General features: G+C 41.3%; 1 protein-coding gene across 6 annotated transcripts in view; it reads left to right on the forward strand.

The window, feature by feature from the left end:
* LOC138744816 (leukotriene B4 receptor 1-like) overlaps positions 1-26875 on the forward strand; it is a 110100-nt gene that overhangs the window by 81305 nt on the left and 1920 nt on the right. For 2 of the 6 annotated variants that reach the window (XM_069901526.1, XM_069901527.1), the window contains exons 3-4: positions 10273-10400; positions 11859-14978. The exons of 1 other annotated variant lie outside the window; for it this stretch is intronic. In XM_069901526.1, the coding sequence (XP_069757627.1) occupies positions 11977-12978 (1002 nt within the window). In that variant the 5' untranslated portion in view covers positions 10273-10400; positions 11859-11976 and the 3' untranslated portion in view covers positions 12979-14978. Of the gene's footprint in view, positions 1-10272; positions 10401-11858; positions 14979-26875 lie in introns of those variants that run through there. 3 more of the 6 variants (XR_011345772.1, XR_011345773.1, XR_011345774.1) reach the window with 3 other exon arrangements.

Here is a 26875-nt window from a genome sequence, read left to right on the forward strand (position 1 = left end):
AAAAGAATCAGAAAAAAAATAGAATATAAGTAAGTTGTAGGTAGTGAGGAACAAGCCTTATAAAATTATCCAGGAAATCCATCAGGTCATGGTGACTTCCCAGAATGTAGTGGACATACAGCCTCAACATTTTCCTCATGGGAAATAGGGTGTACCATTGTTTTTGATTAGCAGCAGATGGTACAGGAATATTCAAGTTATCTAAAAATAATTCATTACAATATTTTCCATAGGAGAATTGGAACTATACAGTTCAGAATAAAATTCTTTAAAGGTATTTCTAAATAATCAGTTGTGATAACACCAGTAGCTTTGCAAATTTCTTTGATTTGATGTTTAGCTACTATAGGCTACTAGCATCAAACTACATGAGGTAGAGTGCAGGTAAAACACTAGTTTTAATAGACTGGAATACAGCTAGGCTTGAGGCCTTGGTTTTGCCTCTGTATAAGCCTAGGCCAGAATGAAGGGGAAGTGATCTCCCGGGCTTTTTACAAGGTCACCAGGTGAGCCACCTGGTCACCTAGTGGTGTAATGACACCATGCATGAAATATAACCACATTCACCCCCCCTTAAAAAATTGTGACTGACCCTCCCCCCTACCCTCTCTGTCTCTTTGCACCCATTCATAAGTCCAGTATCTGATACGGTTTCCTCTTCCTTCTGGACCTTCGGGGGGCCGGGGCAGGGGAGGTGGGGGGGGGGGGTGCCAGGGCCTGGGAGTCTTGGCCCTGGGTGAAGGTATGGTGCGTGGGTGCAGGGCTTTCCGCCCATGGGGGTGTGTTCGTCTGCTGCTCTTCATGCTGCTCCATGGGGGTCCGCAACCCTCCCGCATCGACTGTGGTTCCTTCCTGCTGATCCACTGGAGCCTGTGGTTCTCCTGCGTCATCTGCCGTTCCATCCTGCCGATCTGTAGTTCTTCTGCGCCGCCCACGTCTCCTGCCGGTGCGAGGACCCTGCTGGCCACCAAGTCTTCCAGTCCATCCTCGAACATGACGTAGGCGTAGTGAGGGTTCGCGTGCCTCACTTCCATAGGCTCCACCAGCGGGTCTGTCCTGTGGCATCTGCAATGCTTGCAGAGGAGGGCCAGTCCCGGCGACATCAGCCATCTAGGCAGCACGGTGCCTGTCACAGATTTCCTCGGGAAAGAAAAGATACAGTCATGTGGTGTCACATTAGTGACGATACACAATAAAGAGCGTATGGAGTGCAGAGCCTTTGGTAGCTTTTATTAAGGGGATGCTGTCTGGCCGGTGGAACTGCGATTTACACTCCGCACAGATGGGGAAACCCCTGCTTGCCATCTGTACCTCCTCCACTGAGAAAAGAAGGTTTTGGGTCCTGACAAAGTGGAAGAGCCTCGTGACTCCCAGGTGGCCCAGCTCATTGTGCAAGCTCTGCAGTTGGGATATGTGATTAAGGGCCGCACAAGTGCTCCTGGACAATGCGTCTGAGGGCTCATTGAGCCTCCCTGGACCATATAGGATGTCGTAGCTGTACATCGACAATTCTATCCTCCAGCACAAGATTTTATCGTTTTTTATCTTCCCCCTGTTCTGGTTATCGAACATGAATGCCACGGATCATAGGTCCATGACAAGGGTGAAGTGTTTACAGGCCAGAAAATGTCTCCAGTGCCGCATTGCTTCCACAATGGCCTGGGCCTCCTTCTCCACTGCCGAGTGTCTTATTTCGGACCCCTGGAGTGTCTGCAAGAAAAAGGCCATCGGCTGACCTTCTTGATTCAGGGTGGCAGCCAACACCACCTCTGAGGCGTCTGTCTCTACCTGAAAAGGGACCACCTCATCAATGGATCACAGGGTTGCCTTCGCGATCAGATCCCTTTTTATTGATTAGCCAATAGTTTACCTGTTTTATCTCCTTGGATATAAAATTGACTTTTACCTTTTAAAAGTTAGCTTTCGATTGGATTTATTAAAAGAAGGTCATATTTAATTCTAATTTTGACGCATTGTCAGTCTGGAGAGAGATGTAGACCAATAAAGTAATTTCAATAGGACACACCCCCCCCCCTGCTGGATACAAAGGATCACAACTGGCAAATCAGCACCCAGATAAATTTACTATCTCAGAAACATCTATCAATGGGTTTAAAATAGAAACGTAAAGCGCAAAACTGTCTCAAAGTTGAAGCGGCATTATCAATAAAGTTGCTCAGGTAAAAAGAAACCAAGCCAAAATATTAGGGATGTTTTGCAGTGCAAAAGACTGCCAGTGACCACAACGTTGAACTCCATTAGGATTGAAGGCCCATTGAACAAAAGTCTGTAGCAGTATGGATAGAAAAGTGGCAAGACAGCTAAGAAAGAAAATGTTTTCTCTCAGACCAGAGGGAAGTGAACCATAGTGTTTTCTGGGTATTGGGAGAAGAGCCAAGATTTTTAACTCCATTAATGATTTGGATTTGGATGTAACAAGTCCCTAATTTGCAGATACTACAAAAGGAGAAATTGTGAACTCTGAGGGGTGTTAGTAAAACTTAAATAGGTTGGAGCAATGGGCAGATAAAGAAACCTGAAGCATTATATTTAATTAGGACAAGACAATATAAATGAAAGGACATAATTCTGTAAACCGTAGAGGAAGAGATGACTGTGTCTAGTTTGTTTAGTGGTAAAGGTTGAAAAAGCAGTTTAAAAAATATCTTGAACAAGGGAGGTGATGATGAACTTTAACAAAACATTGGTTTAGTTAGAAATAGAATATTGTGACCTGTTCTAGGCATAAAGAGATTAAGACTTAATTTTTTAAAATTTAGACATAAAACACAGTAACAGGCCCTTTTGGCCCATGAGCCTGTCCCGGCAAATTACACCCATTGACCTACATCCCCTGGTACGTTTTTAAGGGTATGAAGAAAATGGAGCCCCCAGAGAAAACCCATGCAGACGTGGGAAGAACGTATAAACTCCTTATAGGCAGTGTGGGATTCAAACCCCGGTCCCAATCGCTAACGGTGTAGCAGTGTTACGCTAATTGCCACGCTAACTGTGCTGCTTTTGTGCCTTGGAAGGATGCAGAATAGATTCAGAGATTGATCCCAGGGGTCAGGGAAATATTTTAGAAATTTTGGGAATGAATGACAAATGAGACATAAGGGAACAAAAAGTTGAAACCATGAGTGGGTTGGGTCTGAAATGAACTTGCAGGAGTAGCAGTGGAGGCCAACTCAGTTGCAGCATTCAAGAGGTACTGGATAAGTGCCTGAAAGGAAAGAATTTATGTCTATGAAGAGAGGTTGGCAAGTGGGACCAGCTTGTTCGCTCTTCCATAGAGTCAATACTGACTTAGTGGGCCAAATCTCCTCCCTCCACCCACCCCCCCCCCCCCCCCCACCACCCCTCCCCACATTGTAGCCATTGTTGGAGTTTTATGACTCAAACCAGGATAGCATTATGCAGTAAATAGCAGGATCCTGGAGAGTGCTGTAGAACAGACCGACCTCAGGGTGCAGGTGCATAATTCCCTGAAAGTGGCAATCCTGGTGGATAGGGAGGTGAAGAAAGCATTTGATACACTGGCCTTTGTTGAGTTGGGTATTGAGTACAAAGTTTGGGATGCCATGATTAAACTGTACAAGGCATCGGTGAGGCCGTACTTCGAGTACAGTGTGCAGTTCTGGTCACCTAGCTACAAAATAGGAGTCTGAGGAGTGACTTTAAGGAAAATTACAAAATCTTGAGAAGCACGGATGAAGTGAATGCTCAGTCTTTTTTCCAAGGTGGACAATCCTAGAACTAGAGGCCACAGGTTCAAGGTGAGAGGGAGAGATTTAAGAGGGACGAGAGGTGACATCTTTCACTCAAGATAGTGGTCCATGTTTGGAATGAGCTGCCAGAGGAAACTGTAGAAATGAGTAAGATTTTGATGTTTAATATTGACAGATATATTAATGTAGACCAAATGTTGATAAATAGGTCTATCCCTGAATGCCAACTTGGTCAGCATGGATGATTTGGGATGAAGGCTCTGTCTATGCTGTATGACTTGATACTATTGGCTTCTTAACTACTTACAGGATCAGCCCACTAACTTTTTGTGATTGGAACACCTCTCAATGCCTCTGAACTTCACTCATTTTCAAACTCTCTCTATTTAGAGCGTATCTGGTTTTTGATTCCTTTTACTGAAGTGCATGATCTCACACTTCCCCACATTAAACTTCCCCACACTAATCATCTGAGACTTTTGTTCAAAACAATATTTAGTTATTTATTTTTAGAGATGAAATATTTGTCCTGCATGTGTATTGTTTGTCTGTAGGTGCGTTATGTCTGGTTGTCTGTCTGCATGTTTTACACCAAGGACCGGAGAACACTTTTTTTGGGTTGTACTTGTACAATCAGATGACAGTAAACTTGACTTGATTTCCCAAGTTTTCACCCAATCACTCAACTATTTATGTCCTGTTGTGGAATAACAATGACCACATGTCAGTTTACCTATTTTCATGTCATTGACAACCTTACATTTAATTCCCTCTTCCATGTAGTTAATGCAAACATTTAGGGGCTAAGAACCAATTCCTGAATTACATTTTATGAGTTACATCTCTTCCACCTGAAAAGAGGTTTGATCTTTAACTCATTCAGACTGCAAAGCCAGTGTACCTCTTTTGAATAGACGTTGAAAATCTACACTTCATTGTTACCATTGAGGCATCTTTCTTTGAGAATGTGTGTCCACTATCTGGAAAGATGTGAGACTGATTCACAACTAAGCAGATGAGTGAATAATGATACATTGGACAAATTTGATAAAGGCTCCAAACCACAAACTTAAACTGACCATTTCTGCCCATGGAAACTGTCTGATGTGTCCCACCTCAGTACTTGTCTCTGCATTGTGTTTATGCTGTCTGACCTGATGAGTCCCTTCAGCAATTCTTTGTCTGCTCAATGATAAGTTAGGGAATGATGTTACAGAGTCCAGATACAACACTGGAACTACTGCATTGAGCTGAGCTTTGAACACTTCAGTTTCGACTAAACCTGTTTAGACAACGCACAATGCCACAAATTTGCAGCATGTTTTGTGAAATTGCCAATTTCCCTTCTTGTGAAATGTTCAGACGTTTACAAACTGCTATACTTCTGCTTTTAGAGTATTTACATTATGAAACAAATGATTCAGCTGAAAAAAAATTAACTAGCTACAAATGCATTTGTTCTGGCTCTCATACTTTATCTATAAAGCACACCAATATTTTTTTGAAAGTTCTGGATTGCATAACTACTTTTACAGGGTAAACAAAGAATTTTGTACATCTTGTGTACATGACATTAAATAGAATCTTCGAAACTCTGCAGGTAGTCTCTGACTTATGATCATAATTGGGACTGAAAGATTGGTTGTATCTCGGAATGGACACGTCGGAATTTTGCCCACATGCATGGAATACTGAAGTCTTAAAGCAAACTTTTAAATCAAATTGTTTTCTCATCATAGATTTTTGTTGCATTTGACAAACTATAGGGCATGTAAGAGCCAAAATATACATGCTTACCTTGTTAGTTGGCATCCTGGGGTTCATAGGCTGGGTGCAGCCATCTTGATTCTTGTATGCATGCGCGATTCTTGGATTGGCTCATGCAGGGTGGGTTCACATATTGCAGTTTGGTTGGCGCATGTGTAGTGGGTTCATGTATTGAAGTTTGGTTGCTGCATGTGTGGTGGGCTTGCATATTGGAGTTTGGTTGGTGCATGCGCGGTGGGCTCGCATATTGGAGTTTGATTGGTGCACGGACAAGAGAGTTAAGGGCATGAATTCAGTATCGTCAGGGCACTTAACTCTTGTGCATGTGGCATAAAACCTTGTGCTTTTGATTTTTGTTAATTTGACTATCCTTTCATTTGGAATATACCAATGTCATGTTGGACATGATAACCAAGGGTTATGTGGAAAAGGTATCAGAAGATATCTTGGAAGGTAAAGATGGTAGAAAATGACATGGAATTATACATCCACAAAAGGAGAAACTATGTGTAGTATTTGATTGTGGAGCAACATTTCAAGGAGTTTCATTGAATTCTCAACTTTTACAAGGTCCAGACTTAACCAGTGCTTTAATAGGTATCTGATAAGATTTTGTAAAGATTCTGTTGTAATTGCTGCAGATATTGAAGCGATGTTTCATCAAGTGAAAGTACCATCAGAAGATTGTGATTTTCTATGATTGTGGTGGCCCAATGACGATTACAGTAAAGATATGATTGAATACAGAATGACAGTTCATTTATTTGGAGCAACTTTATGCAAATTTTGCTCTCAGGAAATGTGCTGAAGATAATGAAGAACACTTTAGTTCTCCAGCTATAAGTGTCATCAGAAATAATTTCTATCACCGGCAGTAGCAGTTGCTTTAGACGCAGAGAAGGCCTTCGACAGAGTAGAATGGAATTACTTGTTCAAAATATTGCAAAAATTCAGTTTACTGGAGAAGTATATTAATTGGATTAAAGCATTATATAAGGGACCGTTAGCGAAAGTGACAGTAAATGGACATGTATCAAAGCAATTTAACTTAAGCAGGTCAACGCGGCAGGGATGCCCACTATCACCATTATTGTTTGCGCTAGCCATAGAACCACTAGCAGAATCGATAAGAAGAGATAATAATATAAAAGGAATAAAAATAAAAGACAGGGAATATAAAATCAGTCTGTTTGCGGATGATGTGATAGTGTACTTAACAGAACCAGAACTATCAATAAAAGAACTATATAAGAAATTGAAGGAATATGGAGAAGTGTCGGGATACAAGATAAACGTAAATAAAAGTGAAGCAATGCCTATGAATAACGCGGATTTCTCAAAATTTAAGGAGGAATCCCCATTCAGATGGCAAACGCAGGCAATAAGATACCTAGGTGTGCAAATAAACAAAAATCTAGGCCAATTATATAAACTCAATTACAATCCACTAATGAAAAAATTACAGGACGATTTAGAGCATTGGAAAGAGCTACCACTAACACTGATAGGAAGGATAAACTGTATTAAAATGAACATTTTTCCAAGGATACTATACTTATTTCAGGCATTGCCAATACAACTGACAGAAAAATTCTTCAAAGAGTTAAAGAAAATAATAAGGAGATTTTTATGGAGAGGGGGGAAACCGAGGATAGCACTAGACAAATTAACAGAATGGTATAAACAAGGAGGCTTACAATTGCCAAACTTCAAAAATTATTATAGAGCCGCACAATTAAGGTACCTATCAGATTTTTATCAAACAAGGGAAAAACCAGACTGGACGAGACTAGAATTAGATAAAATAGGGGAAAAGATACCTGAACACATATTATATAAATGGGACGAAAAATTGGTACAACATAGAACTTCTCCAGTATTACACCATCTCCTCAATATATGGAAGAAGATTCATGTAGAAAGAAATAAAATAAATTACCAAATACCAAAACTAATATTGACGCAAAATAAGCTACTCCCTTTTACAATAGACAACCTTGCCTTTAGAAAATGGGAAAAAAAAGGGATTAAAAGAATAGAAAATTGTTTTTCAGGAAGTAGATTCTTATCCTTTGAACAAATGAGAGATAAGTACAATATAACGGGAGATACAGCGCTGGCATATTACCAACTGAGATCCTACTTGAAAGATAAATTAGGAAGCAACTTGAGTTTACCAGAGGGAAGTAACCTTGAATATGTGATTACAGATACAATGTTAATCAAAAGATTTATAAAAAATATGTATATTAAACTGCAAGAAAAGGAAAATGAGGAAACAAATGGTAAAACTAAACAAAAATGGGAACAAGATTTAAATATAAAGATAAAAAAGGAAACATGGGAGAAGTTATGCTCTGGAACGATGAGAAATACAATAAATACGAGGCTGCGTATGATACAATATAATTGGTTACACAGACTATACATTACACCGCAAAAGTTAAATAAATGGGACCCAACAGTATCTGATAGATGTTTTCGATGTAAAAAAGAAAGGGGAACAACAATTCATGCAATCTGGACATGTGAGAGAGTAGAAAAATTTTGGGATGATCTCAATCAGATATTAAATAAAATAACAGAAAACAATATACCAAAGAATCCAGAGATCTTTCTCCTAAGTAACATAAAAAATAAAGAATTTGGAATTGACTTGGAGGATGCACAAAAAAGATTTGTTAAGATAGCCCTAGCTGTAGCAAAAAAATGTATTATGTCAACCTGGAAATTGGAAGATAATTTGAAAATACAACAATGGTATATAGAAATGAATAAATGTATTCCATTAGAAAAAATAACATATAGTTTAAGAAATAATATTGAAATATTCGAACAAGTATGGGAGCCTTACATTAAATACAATAGCGAAAACCTACCGGGAACAAACATTACCTAAGTTGATGGAAGGAGAAGAGAAGAAAAAAATGGACTCAGTAGAATTTCTGGTGTATTTTTGTTGAATGACAACATTGTCTAACTGAATTAATGCAACCTAGATTGTATAACTAAAATGGATGAGAGGGGGGAGGGATGGGGGGGTGGCTTGGGAGGAGGGAGGGGGGAGGGAGAAAAAGTCACTGTAAATGTGTGGAAAAGAAAAAGTGTATATCATGGCTATTGTGATTTATGGTGTGAAAAATAAAAAATTTAAAAAAAAAAAATAAAAAATAATTTCTATGTTGATGATTGTTTTACTTCAGTGGTTTCAGGAAAAGAAGCAATAAATCTTTATCATGAGTTAAAAGAGATCTGTAATAAAGGAGGTTTCTTCCTTACAAAATGGATTAACAACAGTCAAGATGTGTTGGCTGTTATTCCTGAGGCAGAAAGAGCAGAGGAGATGAAACATCTTGTCTTGGATTGTGAATTTCTACCTGGTGAAAGAATTCTGGGAAATGCAATGGTGTGTTCAATCTGATGTTTTCAAATTCAAAATGGTTCTGAAAGAACAACCTTTAACAAGAAGAGGTATTCTTTCGATCGTAAACTCAATATACGATACTTTAGGAATATTGACACCAGTAGTATTAATAACCAAGAAAATTCTGCAAGAATTGTGCAGAAGAAAATTTAGATGGAATGAAGCTATACCAGATTCCATTGCTCAAGATTGGATGAATTGGATTGAGAGTCTTGAAATGTTAAAAAGTTTTGAAGTTAGCAGATGCTTTAAACCGACTTTGGAATTGTCACATTTGCCCAATTACACCATTTTGCTGACGCAAGAGAAAGTGGTTATGGTCCTGTCAGTTATTTAGTACTGCAAAATAACCTAGAGCGGGTACATTGTGGATTTATAATGGGAAAGGTCAGAGTAGCTCTATTAAAACCAGTCACTATACCTCAAATGGAATTGACTTCCACTACTAAGGCAAAAAAAATGGACACTGTGTTAAGAAAAGAATTACAGATGGAGTTAGCAGATTCTATGTTTTGGACTGATAGCACATCAGTGCTTAAATACATTAATAACAAAACCATAAGGTTTCATACCTTTGTGACTAACAGAATTAATGAGATCAAGAAGGTTTCACATGCTAATCAATGGAGATATATTAAAACAGTGGATAATCCAGCTGGCATGGCTTCACAAGGATCAAAAGTTCAATCGTTTCTGAAAAGAGCCAATAATTGGCTGCCGGTCCTCAATTTCTTTTGCAATCTTAAGAAGAATGGCCTCAAAATCCAGAAGAGTTAAAAGAATTTTCAATGGAGGATCCAGAAATCCAAAACACTAATGTGAATATTGTACAAATATCTAATGAGAATGATCCAATTATTCAATTAATTTGCTATCATTCTTCATGGTTTCATTTGCAAAAGGCAGTAGCAAGGATTCTTAGATTAAAAGCTATGTTTTTACATTGTATCAAGAAAGACAATCTTCAGATAGTATTGTTAATTTTGTGACTATCCCTTAAAGGAACTGTTGTTTGCAGTGTTACCATAGTTACTATGACATCATATGTTGTAATATCTGAGTGGAAGGGGAATTTGTATCTAATTTTTCAAAGAACAATGAAAGATATGTGAGCTTGAGATACTTTTCTTTGAATTTTTCTTAATCATCTTATTTTTTTATATCTGTTTAAAGTTGAATATCATTATCATTATACTGTATGCTTTATTTATTCATCATATGAAAAACTCAATGCAAAGTTTTGTAAAATGTTTTATCAAAAAATTTAAGCTATTTACAGCTGTAGCTACGTTTGATTTATTGAATTAAAAGATAATAATTCAGAGTATCGTCGATTACATTTCTGTGAAGATTAAATTGGGAAATACGAGAGCTTGGAAAGTGTCATCTATACTTGTGCCAATCCAAGACTCATGTATGCGCACAGCAATCAAGATGGCCGTGCCCAGCCTATGGACCCCGCGACACTGACTAACAAGGTAAATATGCACATTTTGGCAGTTTCATGCCCTGTAACCCTGTTATAGTTTGTCAAATACAACATAAAATGCGTAATTTAAAAAAAAAATTCAGTTGAGTAGGTCGTAAGTCGGGGAGTACCTGTATTTTCTGTCTTTTGAGACAGTAAAACATCATTTCATGTAGCACCATCACCAACTTGGAGATTTCAAAAAGTGAATTTGTGAAAGGTAACTGAGAAATTTAGGAAGAAACCCTAAAACAGAGTCTTCATCTTTACCGAGGGATTTGACTATAATCAGTGAAGCTCCTGACAGATTCCAGTGCAGCGCTCACTGAAAGGACATGGGACAGTCACAACACACTCGATAGTGGAGATGGAGGAGACAGGGGCAACAAAGTGGAGGGAGAGAAGGCCACATCGTACTCCAAGCAGTACAGAAAAGCTTATTAATGGAACAGGCCAGGAGGCAGGTCCTTTGTGCTGGAGTTGAGAACTGTCTGGGCGAATATACAAAGAGCCTGGGAGGCAGTGGCACAACATGGATGCTCTGAAAGTGAGAATCCCCACATTGGGAACAAAAATGAGAGGAAATTTCATGATTCCTCTTCCCAAATAAGTGGAAAGAAGCTGTAGATCACAAACATATATTTTCGCCAGCACTGGAATTTGGTTGCCATTGGCCTTGGTCTGTGGAGATTACTGTCTCTCAGTCAGGTCAAGAATTGGAATTGGGAACACACTGCAGATCTGTTCTGCTTCTGGGACTTTCATTTTCTGCTGAGATTATGGAATGACTAAGATACATTCTATGATACCACAGTTACTCAGCTTGGTATTCATCAGCTAAAATGTTTCTCACAAATACTCATTCAGAACCAAATGAAAACCTCACAAGAAAAGATAATCTCCAATGGATCAGCCGAATGACTTTTTGTAAAATAAATGTAAACATACAGCACAGTAACAGGCCATTTCAGCCCAGAAGCCCATGCTGCCTGATTACATCCAATCAACCTACATCCCCAGTACATTTCAAATGGTGGGAGGAAACCGGAGCCCCCGGGTAAAACCTACGTGGGGGAACATACAAACTTCTTACATTCTGTGTGGGATTTGAACCTTGGTCCCAATTGCTGGAGCTCTAACGGCGTGGCACTAACCGCTATGCCAACCATGGCGCCCCCTACGCTAACCATGCCACCCCTTTTTGTCTGATGAAATTTTGATTTGAAAATGAGTGATAAAGATATCCAAAGATCAAGTAGTACTTTAGAGCATTGTAATAATATCCAAAGATCAGATCATTAACAGTGAGTTAAGAGCTTGAATGATGGGTGAGAGTAAATTAGTTTGGAAGTGAGACCAATCAAAGGGGATGACACATTGGGCAAAGGAGGAACGTGGTTTGATTGTCTGTTACTCAGCTACAGTTTCCTGTCTCTCAGCTAGTAATGTGGTTTGAATTTTGTAATAGCAACTCCTAAGAATGAAAGCAGAAACATTATTCATTTGCTAACGTCTTGTAAGTCTCACTTGAGATTTGAAATCTTCCTGAGTCATTCCGCATTGCTGGCTTGGTTCAGAAAGCAGCCATGAAGCCCTCAAACAGCACTGAAGCGACCGATCACTCAGTGAGTGGAGGAGAAGATATAGCTGCAAGCATCATCCTTGGAGCAACATGTCTCATTGGAATTCCAGGGAATTCAATGGTCATCTGGATTATATTGTTCAAGATGAAAAAGAGATCATGCACAATTCTTCTGATCCTGAATCTAGCCATTGCAGATCTAGTTGTTCTGATAACATTGCCGCTCTGGATTTATTCCATTGCATCCAGCTGGATCTTTGGAGAAACTTTGTGTAAAGCCCTTTGCTACCTCATTTATTGTAACCTGTACGGGAGTGTGTTCTTCATTACGGTGATGAGTGTCGACCGGTTCATGGCTGTGGTCTATCCATTTGCTTCACAAAGATGGAGGAAGGAGAGCTATGTTTGCAAAGTGATTGCTATTGTCTGGGTACTGGCTTTTCTCTTTGCCATTCCTGGCATTTTATTCCATAACATTGAGACTTTGTACGGACAATCTCAATGTTCAATCAACTACTATAATTCGAAAGGCCAACAAATTACTTGCCTTGTACTGGAAACGGTCGTTGGATTTGTGATTCCATTTATAGTGCTTGTTATCTGTTACGCGTCTGTAGCTCGAAGGGTGAAACAAATGACTTATAAGAGTAAAGGTAGATCTGAAATGCTAATTGCAAGCATTGTGATAGCCTTTGCAATCTGCTGGCTTCCTTACCATGTATTCAATGTGTTACAATTTGTTTTACTGATTGTCGAGCCAGACTCAAATGTATCGAGTACACTAGAATATATTTCTGCCTTTGGATCGTTTTTTGCTGGAACTTTAGCTTTCATCAACAGCAGTATTAACCCTCTGCTTTACGCATTTGCTGCCAGGAGTTTGCGGAATGGTTTCCGGACTTCAATAATGGCAAAGGTGTTTGAGGAAATGGCCCACCCCACCAAAGACGAGTATAGTATGGAACGCATTAATACAACAAAAACAGAAGAAAATATTCAACTGTGAACCTTTGTTGTGTTGCTAATGAGGGGATGCATTCTCTCTTGGATGAATATCCACGGCAAAAACTGTATAGCTTGTTAGTTAAGTGCAGCAAAAGAAAACGGATCACTGGTGTTGAACTTTATCGGTGGTAATGTGCACAGAAAGAAATATTACATTGTGATTCATCTGTGCTGCAGTAATGATTGGTGAACTTCTAATTGAAAAGCATGTACTCATTTTTGTGTTGCATAATTTAACTAATATGTTAATTAATGATCAAGCATTTAATTTTTTTTCCTAATTTCCTTTCTAAAATACCATCACACGTTTAGTTTTCTTCCCCTTTTCTCTTCAGTCTTTTGTCTTTGTTGATGACGAATCTCTCCAAGGTTCTGGGCACTTTCCACTATTTACACAAGGAATATGCCCACTTCATTCCCAGTCAAGCAACCTGGACTAAAAATAAGCAAAGATTTGAATAAATGTGGAATCAAATAATGAATGTGCTGTACTTTACGGGCTGAGAAGGAAGAAATGCTGTAAGAAGTTGATCAGATAAGCAGACACAGAAAAGGAATTTGACTATCTATGTTCTCTTATAACACTTGAGAACAAAGGTAACACACAGGGAAGAAAGATGGTGCCCCATTGCTGGTTTGGCCCTCAGCAGCCTTTCAAAGTTGCAATCATTACAATCCTCTCCATCCACCCCTGTTCAGATTGCAGACAAGCTTGAACTTTGTCCCGTCATAGGATTTTTGTTGTGAAAATGGTCAAACATCGACCAATTTTATATCATGCAAAAAGTTATGGAATTGCAGAAGGTTATCAGTATAGTACAATAAAAGGGGGGAAAGCTATGTGACAGATTATTGGGTATTGTATTGAATATAGATACATTTTTGGGAAATAAATTGGGGCAGGTTTTTGAGTGTAGGTCACATACAAACACTTCAAAAAGCAGATCTTATATAAAATCCTGGAGCTCTGCTCAAGCCAGACAGCAACTCCTGGGGGCCTTTGCAAAAACTTGGGAGAGTGCGCAAGAGACTTCACTAATGGATTGTTGTTTTGAAAAGCAACAGATGAAAGAGATCGGAGGAGTAGTTTGGAATCACCGGCTGGCTGGAGTGCAGCTTGCTGTTCTAAGAAGGTCATCTGGTTTTGCAAGAGAAGAGAGTAAAACAGGATTTTCTTCTGAGAGAGAGAGAGAGAGGGAGAGAGAGGGGGGGAATTTTGCAGTTTTACAGTCAGCAGCAACAGGTGGGACTGGAACAGGACAAGCTGGCAAGCTTGTGGAAAAACCCCATTTGGAAGACAGGTTGTGAGTGCTTAGTTCAGCCTGGTCAAAGTGCTTGTGGTTCGTACAAGAGGAGAGGACTGGTTGCCTAATGTTTCACTTGAAATAAGGGAAACAAAAAGGAACTGTGTGGCAACCTGAAAGAAAGAGGTTATCCTCTGGAAAACCCTGATGGAGGAGGTTTCTTCGGCAAGACACTGATGTGACTGATTAAAATGGATCAGTTTGTGTCCAGGAACCACAAATCTCTCTCTGAAATCTGACAAGAACCTTCCTGAGCAGTAACCATTTATCTTTCAAGCACCAAAGCCTGGTGAACTTTATAAATGTTAAATTCTGTGCACAGTATAAGAATTGTCTGCAACTAGTAAACTTGGAGGAGTGAGAAGTAAGATTGGACTGTGAAGTAAAGAACTTTTCTAAACTTGCACATTATATACATGTGTGCTTAGAGTTAAAAGGTGGTTAATTTAGGTTAGTTAAGTAAATAGAGATAAATTAAAGAGTGATTCTGTTTTCATGTTTAAAGATAATTAAAAGCAACTTTTGTTTAAGTAACCATTTGTCTTGGTGAGTATCTATTGTTGCTAGGTTGTGGGGCCCTCTGGGCTTGTAACAGTTATGCCAATCAAGTTGCCATGGATATGATTTTGTAAATTTTTTAGTAGTACCGCAACACCACTGGTATCCAGAATTCAAGCAAATGGCAGCTTCAAGCAACTAGCAAAAAAAAATAAAAATCGAGGAAAATAAATTTTAAAAATTAAAATAAATAAGAATAAAATAATAAGTAAAAAACATGTTAGTTTAAAATTGGTGAAAGTAAATGTTCTCAGAACTAACTCATTAATCATTGGTGAAGATGGGAGCAAATATTTAAGCAGGGGACTGCCTTGATCATAATTTGCTCGTATTAACCATTTGAATAAAGTTTGAATAAAATGGCGTCAACCCAGGATGAAGAGTTGGTTGATGCCGCTTGCTGTTGAGTGATTCTTTTAAAGGCTCCTTATCCCTGCCTAGTAAACTTGATCAGGCTTAAAAACCAGTTCAAAGAATTTGGGACAAGTTCAAATTTATTGTCAGACCTCGGATAAAACCCTGAGATTCTTTTTTTTTGTATAGGCCAGGCAGAATTTCTCCTTATCACTACTTGAGAAAAAGATATGTGTATAAAAGAGAAAAATGTAAACAAAGAAAGAGAAGTTAAAAAGAGAGAAATGTAAACAAAGAAAGAGAAGTTAAAACAAATTGTCCAAATACACAAAAAAAATCAATATTCAGTAATAAATAATATGCAAAGTAAGTCCTAAAATACCTCTCTGATGAGTTTGTTGTTTAGAAGGGGGTATCAACTGTTCCTGAACCTGGTGGTATGAGTGACATCTATACCTCTTTCCTGATGGTTACAGCGAGAACAAAGCAGTTAGGGTTAGTGAAACCCACCTACAACATTCAACATCTGTACATTGAGACAGAAAGAAGTCGACTTTGTCAGAGTGAAGGTTTTCTCAAAATAATCAGTCAGAAGAGGCAAGGTAAAGTGAACAATGATACTTGGCTGGCAGGGCCGTTTCTACACAAAATAGCACCTATGGCAGGGATGCCCAATGCTTCAAAGTAGATGACTACAAGGAGGTCTTGCGAGAGCTGGCCTTGGTGGCTGCCATGTTGTAATTGGCGTTGTATAAATTGAGAGTGAATGCTAGGACAAGGAAGGAGGATGAGTGTACCAAATGCAGAAGAAACAGCTGTGCGTTCCTTGTATGTCTGGGGCAGTGGCACTGAGCAGGCCCCTTCCAGTGCTCCTCTCTTCCACTGGTGCCTCTCCTTTCAAGTGGCACCCCCCTTCAAGTGGTGCCCACCCCCTTCAAATGGTGCTCCGGGCACGAGCCATGTCTGCCCAACCCTAGATATGCTCCTCTTGGCTGGGGTTATGTTTAATGCAAATGCTCAAGCAAATGGAGGGGATAAAGTTTGTGAGTGAGTGTGTGTGTGTGTGTGTGTGTGTGTGTGTGTGTGTGTGTGTGTGTGTGTGTGTGTGTGTGTGTGTGTGTGTGTGTGTGTGTGTGTGTGTGTGTGTGTGAGTGCATAAAATAGAACTGGGTGTGTTTATAGGGCCCCTAACTGTCAGAGGAAGATAGAAGAACAATTATGTTGACACATTAACAAGAGTCTTTTAAATCTGTATCGAGCAGATAAAGCATTATCAGATCAAGGCAATTCATTTATGTCAAAATGATTATTCCCTGAAGTAACAAAGGATAAAGTAAGATTTCAAAAGTGATCCAAAATGAAACTGAAAATAGAGCATTTAAAAATAGCACATGATGAAACTGCTTCCATACTTAACGCTTTACAGAGGTTTTCTGCTTGAATGGAATGTGAGGGAGCGAACAATCCTAATGGTTCACGTGATGCTGATCCCAATGTTCCTTCAGTTCCTCTTTCACAACTCAAACCAACTTTCCTGATTTAAAGCTGTGTGTTGACAAGAAGTGAAACTGTGTTTTATTCCTTGACTTTAAATAAATAGTTTAAACTGAAACTAATCTATAATGTTGGGATTCAGTGCTTGGCAAAGATGGACTTTAATTCTTCCATCTTGTCTTCTATGGTAAAACATATCCCTGCATATTTTATTTTTAATCACTTCAAATGGTTATTAATTAATACCATATATATTTTTTCACCTTCATCCAGGTGGGCCTGGTGGGACATTCTTCAAGCCCTGCAATTTGGCTTTTGGAGATTAGGTTCTGCAATTCTGACACAAGGCTTCTTTATTTTGTCTCTGCCAAACCACTTGTCAAATCCTCTACACACTGCCCTCGTATTCATACCACCCAAGTGTTCTTCCAGAAGTTTGCTTTGCAACTCATTCATTATCACTGATATGCTTTCCCATCAAGATATTTAACCCTGGCTACTTCTGCTGTGACAGGAGCCCCGAATGATGATGAGGGAGGAGGTGTGGGCACAAGTGGAGCATCTTCTGCCATCACAGGGGTAGATAGCAAGAGGGTGATTGGTGGGAAGGGAGGAGTGTATGGGAGTCAAGGAGGAGGCAATGCCTGCAGAAGGTGGAGAGGGGAGAAGGAGGGAAGATCTATCTGGTGGTGAGATCACATACCAGGTGGTGGAAACAACAGTTAAAATTGGATTTTGGATGTGGAGGCTGCTGGGGTGGTAGGTGAGGACAAGGGGAATCCTGTCCTTGTTGTACGTGGGGACAGAAGGGGCCAGGGCAGATGTGTGGGTAATAGAGTATATGCAGGTGAGGGCTGAGTTGATGGTAACAGAAGTTATAGCAGGGGCCAATGTGTGTACCCAGGACTACTCCTTTGACTTGGAAAATGTGGGATGAGTGAAAGGAGAAGTTATTGGATGTGAGGACAAGTTTTGCCATTTGTAGGAGGGTGGCAGTGAAGGGGGACTGGTTAGGACTCATTGTTGAGAAAAAAAAATGAAGGGCTTCAATACCTTTGGTATGGGGATGGAGATGCATAGTCATTGGATGTCCATGGTAAAGATGAGGTGGTCGAGTTCAGTGAACTGGAAGTTGTTGAAGTAATGGAGGGCGTGTGAAGTATTATGGATGCAGGTGGGGAGGGACTGGAATGGGGGGATAAATGGAGTTGAGGTAAACAGTTCAATACCAGTTCAATGGGACAAAAGCATGTGGAAAAAATGCAAATGAAGCAACATTTCATTTGAGAATCTGCAGGGGATATCTACCATATCTGGTACTCCCAACGTAGTCTCATCTACATAGGGGAGACTGAATGCAGACTGGGAGGTCACTTTGTTGAGCACCTTGGCTCTGTCCAATGCAATTGCAGGGATCTCCCAGTGGTCACCCATTTCAATTCTCCATTCCATTCCCTTACTGACATTTCTGTCTTTGGTCTTATGCACTGCTAGATTGAGACCACCTGCAAATTGGAGGAACAACCATAAGACCATAAAACCACAAGACCTAGGAGCTGAAATAGGCTATTCAGCTGAGCCAGTGTGCCCCATCATTTCATCATGAGCTGATCCATTTTCCCACATTGCTCAGCCTTTTCCCCATAACTTTTGATGCCCTAGCTAATCAAGAATCTATCAATCTCCACCTTAAATGTCCCCCAACCCGCCTGTGGCAACAAATTCCACAGATTTACAACCCACTAGCTGAAGAAATTCCTCCACATCTTTGTTCTAAGTGGATGTCCTTCAATACTGAAGTTGTGCCCTCTTGTCCTAGACTCTCGCACCAACTTTTCTACATCTACTTTGTCCATGCCTTTCATCATTCAAAATGTTTCAATAAGATTTCCCCCATCATTCTAAATTCAAGCAAGTATAGGCCAAAATATCTCATACACTTCTCATATGATAACCCTTTCTTTTCCAAAATTATCCTTGTGAATCTCCTCTGAACATTTTCCTTTCTTAAATGAGGAGCCCAAAACTGCTCACAGTACCACGTGAGATCTCACCAGTGCCTAATAAAGCCTCAACATCACATCCCTGCTCTTATATTCTATTCCTCTTGAAATGAATGTCAGCATTGCATTTGCCTTCTTCACCATCATCTCAACATGCAAGTTTACCTTCAAGGTATTCCATTTAGAAAATAATCTGTTTATTTTTCTACCGCAGAGCATGACCGTACATTTTCCGACATTATATTTCATTTGTCACTTCTCTGACCATTCTCCTAATCCATTGAAGTCCTTCTGCAGCCACCCTGTTTCCTCAACATGACCCGCTCCTCCACCTACCTTCGTATCATCTACAAACTTGGCCACAAAGCCATTCATTCCATAATCCAAATTATTCATTTACAACATAAAATAAGCGACCCAAGCACCGACCCTTGTGGAACACCACTAGCAACTGGCAGCTAACCAGAAAAATGATCCCTGAATTTCAACCCTCCTTCCTGACAATCAGCCAATGCTCTACCCAGGCTAGTATGTTTTCTGTTATACCATGGACTCTTATCTTGTTAAGGAGCCTCATGTGTAGCACCTTGCTAAAGATCTTCAGAAAATCCACTGCATCTTCTTTATCTAGTATGCTTGTCAATTTTTCAAAGAATTCCAATAAGTTTGTCAATTAAGATTTTCCCTTAAGGAAACCATGGGAGATTTGGCCTATCTTATCCAGTTCATCTAAGTACTCCATAAACTCATCAATTGACTCCCACATCTTCCCAACCACTGTTGTTGGGCTAACTGGTCTATAGTTTCCTTTCTGCTGCCTCTCTCCCTTCTTCAAGATTCAAGATTCATTTTATTGTCATAGTAATAAAACGGTGTCCTATTGCATGAAATTTCTTTTTGCCTGCTGCAAGGCAGTCAGATTCACCACTGGGACTGGCACTAATTTCCTTAGTGCCTCTTACAGCCAGACTTACAGTCAGAGAGAGAGAACCAAATTCTTGAATAGTGGGGTGACATTTGCAATTTTCCAGTCCTCAGTGACCATGCCAGAATCTAATGATTCCTGAAAGATCATGATCAATTGGCATTTTTACACAGAAGTAAAGGAAAAATACCCAAAAAATATTCACCCAGGCAGGGCGTTTTCACTGCAATTGCGGTGATTTCGGAGTTGCAGTGTTTTTCAGAGGCTGGACGTTTGAATTGGGGTAGGTTGAGGTGGGAGTAGGTCATCCCCTGTCACTCCCGTCCTCCATTGCCCCCATTCACGCCCCCTTAGGCACCCCCATGAGTGCCCTCTCTTACCTTCTATGGAAAGGTGACTTGGCTCCCAGCACTCAGTGGGAGAGAAGCAGGCGGCGATGGCTCAGTGTGGGAACAATGGCCATCTTCCCTACCCATAATCCCGCATTCAGATGGAACTGCTCTTCGTATCCCTGGCTCTGGCCCTGGGGATTATGGACTCCATTACCCTTGCACTGAGCCATCACCACCTGTTTCTCGCTGCAAGCCAGTGTGGTGCTCATTCGAACTCTGGGTTCGGCAACATGGCATCCCTGCTGCTGCGTCTGGACATAGATGGGGGCAGGGGGTGATGAACGTCCAGGAGCAGGGGGGGGTAATGGATGGTCGGGGGGAGTCAAAAAACTCCTCCACCCTTAGACCATTTAGCCTTCTGAGCACCTCCATCGAAACAGAAATTACACCAGTGTCAAGGCCAAGGGAGGGCCTTCGCGGGCATTGTCCCCCAAATGAGGTATTATGACCCCTCACCCATGGAGGGTGACCAAATGTTTGATTTTAGTCCGGTCAGTCCACTTATCCACCATTTACAGCATCCCAGGCTCCGTAGGCTTTGTCCTGCCATGCTTTCTCTAGTGCCGGCAGGTGCATGCATAATAGATTGGAGTACCGGCTCCACTAGCATCATTTCGGTCGGAGGGAGGACATTAGTGACGCTAGGCCCCGTTGCTCCAATCCGTTATGCATGCACCACCCGACCCTAACACATGCACACAAGAAGAAGCACGGCCTATGGACCTTGGATTTAACATGGCAAGTCCCCCCCACATTCTGCTGAGCAAGATTTTGAGCGGCAAATTGTGCCGTCCCAGTTACCCTAATGCCTCCTAATACTTGTCCTGGTACCGACCCTGAACCGCACTCACTTCCCTTCCCTGATACTCTGCTATTGTCTTCCACAGTGAGGACTGATGCAAAATACTCATTCAGTTCCTCTTCCATCACCTTGTCTCCCATTATTATTTCTCCAGCATCATTTTCAAGTGTTCTTATATCTATTCTCACCTCTCTTTTACCCTTTATATATTTGAAAAAGCTTTTTGCTTTCTCTTTGATATTTTTTGCTCACCTACTTAAATACTTCATCTTTTCCCGCTTTATGAGGTTTTAATTTACCTTCACAAGTTTTTAAAACTTTCCACTAATTTTTGCTTTCACATTGACTTTGACTTCTCAGTCAACTACATTTGTGATATTTTTCTATTTGAATAATTCCTCTTTTTTTGGTATGTATTTATCCTGCATCTTCCTCAGAAACTCCATCCACTGCTGCTCTTCTCTTTCCAATCGACTTTCATTTGTTTTTCTTTAATACCACTGTAATTCTTTTTACTCCACTGAAATACTGACACATCTGACTTTAGTTTCTCCTTGTTAAATGTCAAATGAAAATCATATTATGATCACTGCCCTCTAATGGTTCCTTTACCTTCAGCTCTCTCAGCGCCTTTGGTTCATTACATTACATTCAATCCAGTACAGCCAATCCTCTCGTGGGCTCTTCAACAAGCTGCTCTAAAAAGCTGTCTCAAAGGCATTCTACAAATGTTCTCTCTCTTGCAATCCAGTCCCAGCCTGGTTTTCCCCAATCTACTTGCATGTTAAAATCTTCAATGACTACCATAACATTGCTCTTTTGACACACCTTTTCTATTTTCCATTGTAATATGTTGTCCACATGCTGGTAACTGTTCAGAGGTCTGTATGTAAAATCGTCAAAAGAGTCTTTTTACCTTTGCTATTTCTTAACTCAGCCCACAATGGTTTTATATCTTCTGATCCTATGTTACCTCTTTCTAATGATTTAATGCTATTCTTTATCAACAGAGTCATGCCAATCCTCTGCTTATCTGCCTATCCTTGTGTGTACCCTTGACATTCACCTCCCATCCTTTAGTCGCGACTCCGTGTTGTGTGTACCCTTGACATTCACCTCCCATCCTTTAGTCGCGACTCCGTGTTGTGTGTACCCTTGACATTCACCTCCCATCCTCTAGTCGCGACTCCGTGTTGTGCGTACCCTTGACATTCACCTCCCATCTTTTAGTTGCAACTCCGTGGTGACCACAACATCATACCTGCTGATCTGTAGCTGTACTACAAGGTACACTCAATCCCACCTTCTCCAGGTCAAAGGGGTAGCCATGGGTACCCACATGGGCCCCAGCTACTCCTGCCTTTCCGTTGGCCTCGTGGAGCAATTCATGCTACAAGCCGAGACAGACAAGGCCCCTCAAGTCTTCCTCCGCTACAACAATGACTACTCCGGTGCTGCTTCATCTATCCACAATGAGTTTGTTGACTTCATCCTCTTTGCTGCCAACGCCATCCCAACCTTAAATTCACTTGGTCCATCTCTAGCAATGCACTCCCTTTACTCAATTTCTCCTTTTCTATCTTGGGAGACAAACTCTCGACAGACATCTTCTATAAACCTAACAACTCCCACAGCGACCTTGACTGCACCTCTTCTCACCCTATCCCCTGGAAGTATTCCATTCCATTCTCTCAGTTTCTCCATCCCCTTTGCATCGCACCTGCACCCAGAATGTGGACTTCCATTCCAGATCATCAGAAATGTCTTCCTTCTTGAAACAACAAGGCTTTCCCTCTACTGCCATCAACTCAGTGCTTACCCGCATATCCTCCATTACCCACACATCTGTCTTGGCCCTTTACGCCCCTACGCACAACAGGGAAAGGATCCCTTTTGTCCTCACCTACCACCCCATCAACCTCCGCATCCAACACATCCTCTTCCACCATTTGGTCATCTCCCTCTGCAGTGTCCAAAGGGGTATACTTGTTGCTCTAGGGAATGGTCACAGGGGGTACCCTGCACTCCCTTCCTGTTCCCTTTCCCTCTCCTGACTGTTATCCCACTACCTTCCTCCTTCCTTCCAGGTGTGATTGTGTCTATCGTGTCCTCAGCCTCCCGAATGATGTGGAGTTCATCCAACTCCAGCTCCAATTCTCTAACATGGTCTTTAAAGAGCTGCTTTAGGATGCACTTCTCACAGATAAAGTCATCAGGGAGACTGTTGGCTTCCCTGACTATCCAGATTTTGCAAGAGGAGTATGTCCCTGCCCTGGCTGCTATTAAAGAGGAAGGAATAAGAAAATCCTGCCCTTACCTTGCCTCAACTCCTCCACCTCATTCTTTACTTGCTGATGCCTCTCGAGGCAACGCTCAGATTCCCACTCCTACACTGGGCCACTCACATGCTGGCTGCTCCAACAATAGCCATTTGGTTTGAGGTTCCTTCGCTCCTATTGGCTACAGCTAATTATCCAATGGAGAGATTTAAACAAGAACCTACCTCTGCTGGAGATTTTTTAAATGCAGAAGTACCTCTTAAAGTCAGAGAGAGAAAAGAAAAAGAGACCCCCCCCCCGAGTCACCAAGTGTCCATAGATTGGCCTCCAATGCTTCCGCAGCTTCCACAGCCACACAGAGTCCAGTCCAAGCCATCAGCAATCTAAGCTCCAGATCTGAACCTCTGACAAGGTCAGGAACCCTTCATTATCTTCAACACCCCCTCACATCCCAGTTCTGATACCTAGTACCCTTTCAGCCAGTTTCAAGCCAGAAACCAGCAGTCCGCAGCCCATGTGCGTGTTTCCCAACAGAAGTCTCCAGCAGACCACAGCCTCCTTGGGTTCCTTGCCTCGAGCCAACAGCAGCCCGTTGCATGCAGGATCTTTCACCCTCAGAGGGCTCTCACTGGTCCACCACCATGGCACCGTCCCCATTGGTCTCCCCATTTTCTGATGCCCTGTGCCAGGCCTTCTCTCCCCTGGAGTCCGCAACCCCTCATGGCTGCTGCCTATCAGAGGTGCCGCATTCTTGGGTGCAGACCCCACGGTTGTGTAATTTTAAATGAAACTACCGTCGGCTCTTTTAACGGGCTGTTTAAAGCCTGTGTGGAGCTGATGACAGTTGACTGGGCAGTTGGAACCTGCGGGAGCGCTATATCTCCACTCATCGCTGCCCACGGGTCCACACCAGCGGCAGCGCTGCCATTACAGCAGCTCCTTTAGCGCCGCCATTTTTCTCTGCAGGTTCTTAACAGTTGATAAACAGTTGTATTGTCTGACACAAGTGAAAGATGAAGACTGTGAGGTAGAAGTAAAACACAAAAATCTGCAGACACTGTGTTGAAGTAAAAACACACAAAGCTGGAGAAATTCAGAAGGTCAAGCAGTGGCCATTATAAAACAAAGATAAAAATACATAACCGATGTTTGTTAGAGTAGATCTGGTACGTCACCGAGGATTCAAGATAACTTCTACAGGTGTACCGTGGAGAACATTCTGGCTGGTTACATCACTGGAGGTTCCAACGCTCAGGACAGAAAAAACTCCAGAGGATTGGTAACTCGGCCTGCAACATCATGGGCACCAGACTTCACTATCGAGGGCATCTACAAGAGGCGGTGTCTTAAGAAAGCAGCCTCTATCCTCAAGGAACCCCACCACCCAGGCCATGCCCTCTCACTCTGCTACCATCAGGAAAAAGGTCCAGGAGCCTAAAGACAAGCACAAGGACAGCTTCTTCCCCACTGCCATCAGATTCCTGAATGATCAATGAAACCATAGACACTGCCTGACTTTGACTTATCATGCACTAGTTTTATTTATTTTTTTGTAAGGGAGCTTATACGAATGTTTGCACATTGATGCTACCACAAAACAATGAATTTTGTGGCTTGTTTGTGGCAATCAGTTCTGATTCTGATTCTGATTCTGATTATTGTTGAGCTTCTTGCAGATTGGCTCCAGTACCATTTTGTCACAACTTAGGGAACAGTTGGTCACAAAACAAAAGAGACGGTAGCCTGGAAGCAATAACTGAAACTCAACAAACTGCAAAAGCTGGAAATCTTAAATAATAGTAGAGAATGATGGAAACCCTCAGCAGCTCAGGATCTGTGGAAGGAGAAACAAAGTTAACTTTTCAGTCGCCCATTCTTTGACCTGCAATATTAACCCTGTTTGTCTTTCCACGCATGCTTTCTGACCTGTTGAAAGTTTCCCTCATTTTCTAATTTTATTATAGCAACAATTACTTTTCACAACCAATGTTATTAAAGAAATTAAAGATTGGGCATTATCATGAAGAAAAGCAGAGAAATTAACCCAGCCTTGGCCAATATTTCTCATCTAATGCACATGAAGAGTTCAAGCCCGAATCGTTGGTGAGGTATCTTTACCTTTGCTACATAAAGGCACTGTTTGACCTGTTGATTTTCTCCAGCATTTGTGTGTTTTTTCGCTTCACCACGGTGTCAACAGAATCCTGAGCTTTACCCCTTTCTTACAGAATAGATGTTTGCTCATTATCACATTCAATGTGAGCTTCCTGTGCTACATTTCCTGCAATGGCAATTGGACTTCAAAGCTCATCTTTATATTTTTTGCCTTGTGATGAATAAACTTCAATATATAAAAGCAATAATTTTACTCTTTTCTATATAGCTATAAATGTTACAGGTGAAAATAATGGCTTGGATTTGGCACACTAATTGATAGAAAATGATATGAGGTTTCAACTTCCAAATTATTGATGCAATAATGAGGTTTGGGGGACACTGAGCCAGATTTGTGTGCAAAATATATACTCCATATAAATTATATGAAATTATATATTTATTGTACTCAGTTTTGAGGGCAGGAATTGCCTATTACACTATGAAGGAGCTTCCTGGTGATCATCCTTTCTTTTGGAGGGCATAGGTCCTGGAAAGCATGCACATGGTATAAAGATTTCTCTGACTGTTAGCACAGAAATATCAATCCAAAGATGGTTTTCCATTTAGTACTTAAGTAGTTCGTATAGTTTTGGCCATGGTTCCTAAGGAAGGAAGGACTTACCTTGGATGGAATACAACACAAATTCACTCAATTGATTCTTGGGAAACAGGAGTTAGCCTATGAGGAGAACTTGAGTAGGAATGGGCAATACCTGTTGGAACGTAGAAGAATAAAAGATTCTGGCGGCACAGACGTGGAGAGGTTGAATCATTGGGTTGGAGAGTAACAAACGTGGGGTAGCAGTTCCAGACAAACTGACGTTCGAAAATTCACATCATGTGGGGGGGGGGGGGGGGTGGGCACCATACCTCCGTGCACCACTGTCACTGACATACCTGACAAGTGCGTGTGCTTATAGCGCATGAAGACGAAACCACATGATGCTAGTGACGCTACTGCTGCGGGTGGGTGGGGGCCACGATAACTCATTGGGGAGGGCATGGCTCTGAACCTGCCTAGATTGGAGAGCATGCCTTGTGTGGATAGGTTGGGTGAACTTGGTCTGTTCCCTTGGAGAGACAGAGGATGATAGAAGTGTACAAGATGATGAGAGACATTGATTGTGTAGATGGCCAGAGGCTTTTTTTCCTTGGGGCTGAAATGGCTGACATGAGGGAGCACAGTTTTAAGGTTCTTGTGAATAAGTACAGGAGGGATGTAAGAGGCAAGTTTTTCACACAGAATGCACTGCTGGCAATGGTTGTGGGGACAGGTGCAATAGGACATTTTATGAGACCATTAGGCTCGTGGAACTGACAAAAATGGAGGGTTTTGCAGGAGGTAAAAACACACTGAAAAGCGGGAATAAGCCAATCTTTTCACTGTCCATAGGAGACAAAGATATATCGCCGATATTTTGGGCTTGGCTCTTCTTCAAGGAATAAACAGAATGAGCCAGAAGCAAGAAATCTCAGAAAGTCTCAGAGTGCAGACAGTTCTGGCTGGGAGAGGAATCCAGAACAACAAAGGGTGATAATTGGATATGATAAGAGATGAGGTGAGAATTTATCACGTTTGTGCCAAAGGAGACGGAATGGAGAGACAGAGCTAGGGGAAGGTGATGTAGAA

Source organism: Narcine bancroftii, chromosome 10 (assembly GCF_036971445.1).
Source record: "Narcine bancroftii isolate sNarBan1 chromosome 10, sNarBan1.hap1, whole genome shotgun sequence".
Lineage (NCBI taxonomy): Eukaryota > Metazoa > Chordata > Chondrichthyes > Torpediniformes > Narcinidae > Narcine > Narcine bancroftii.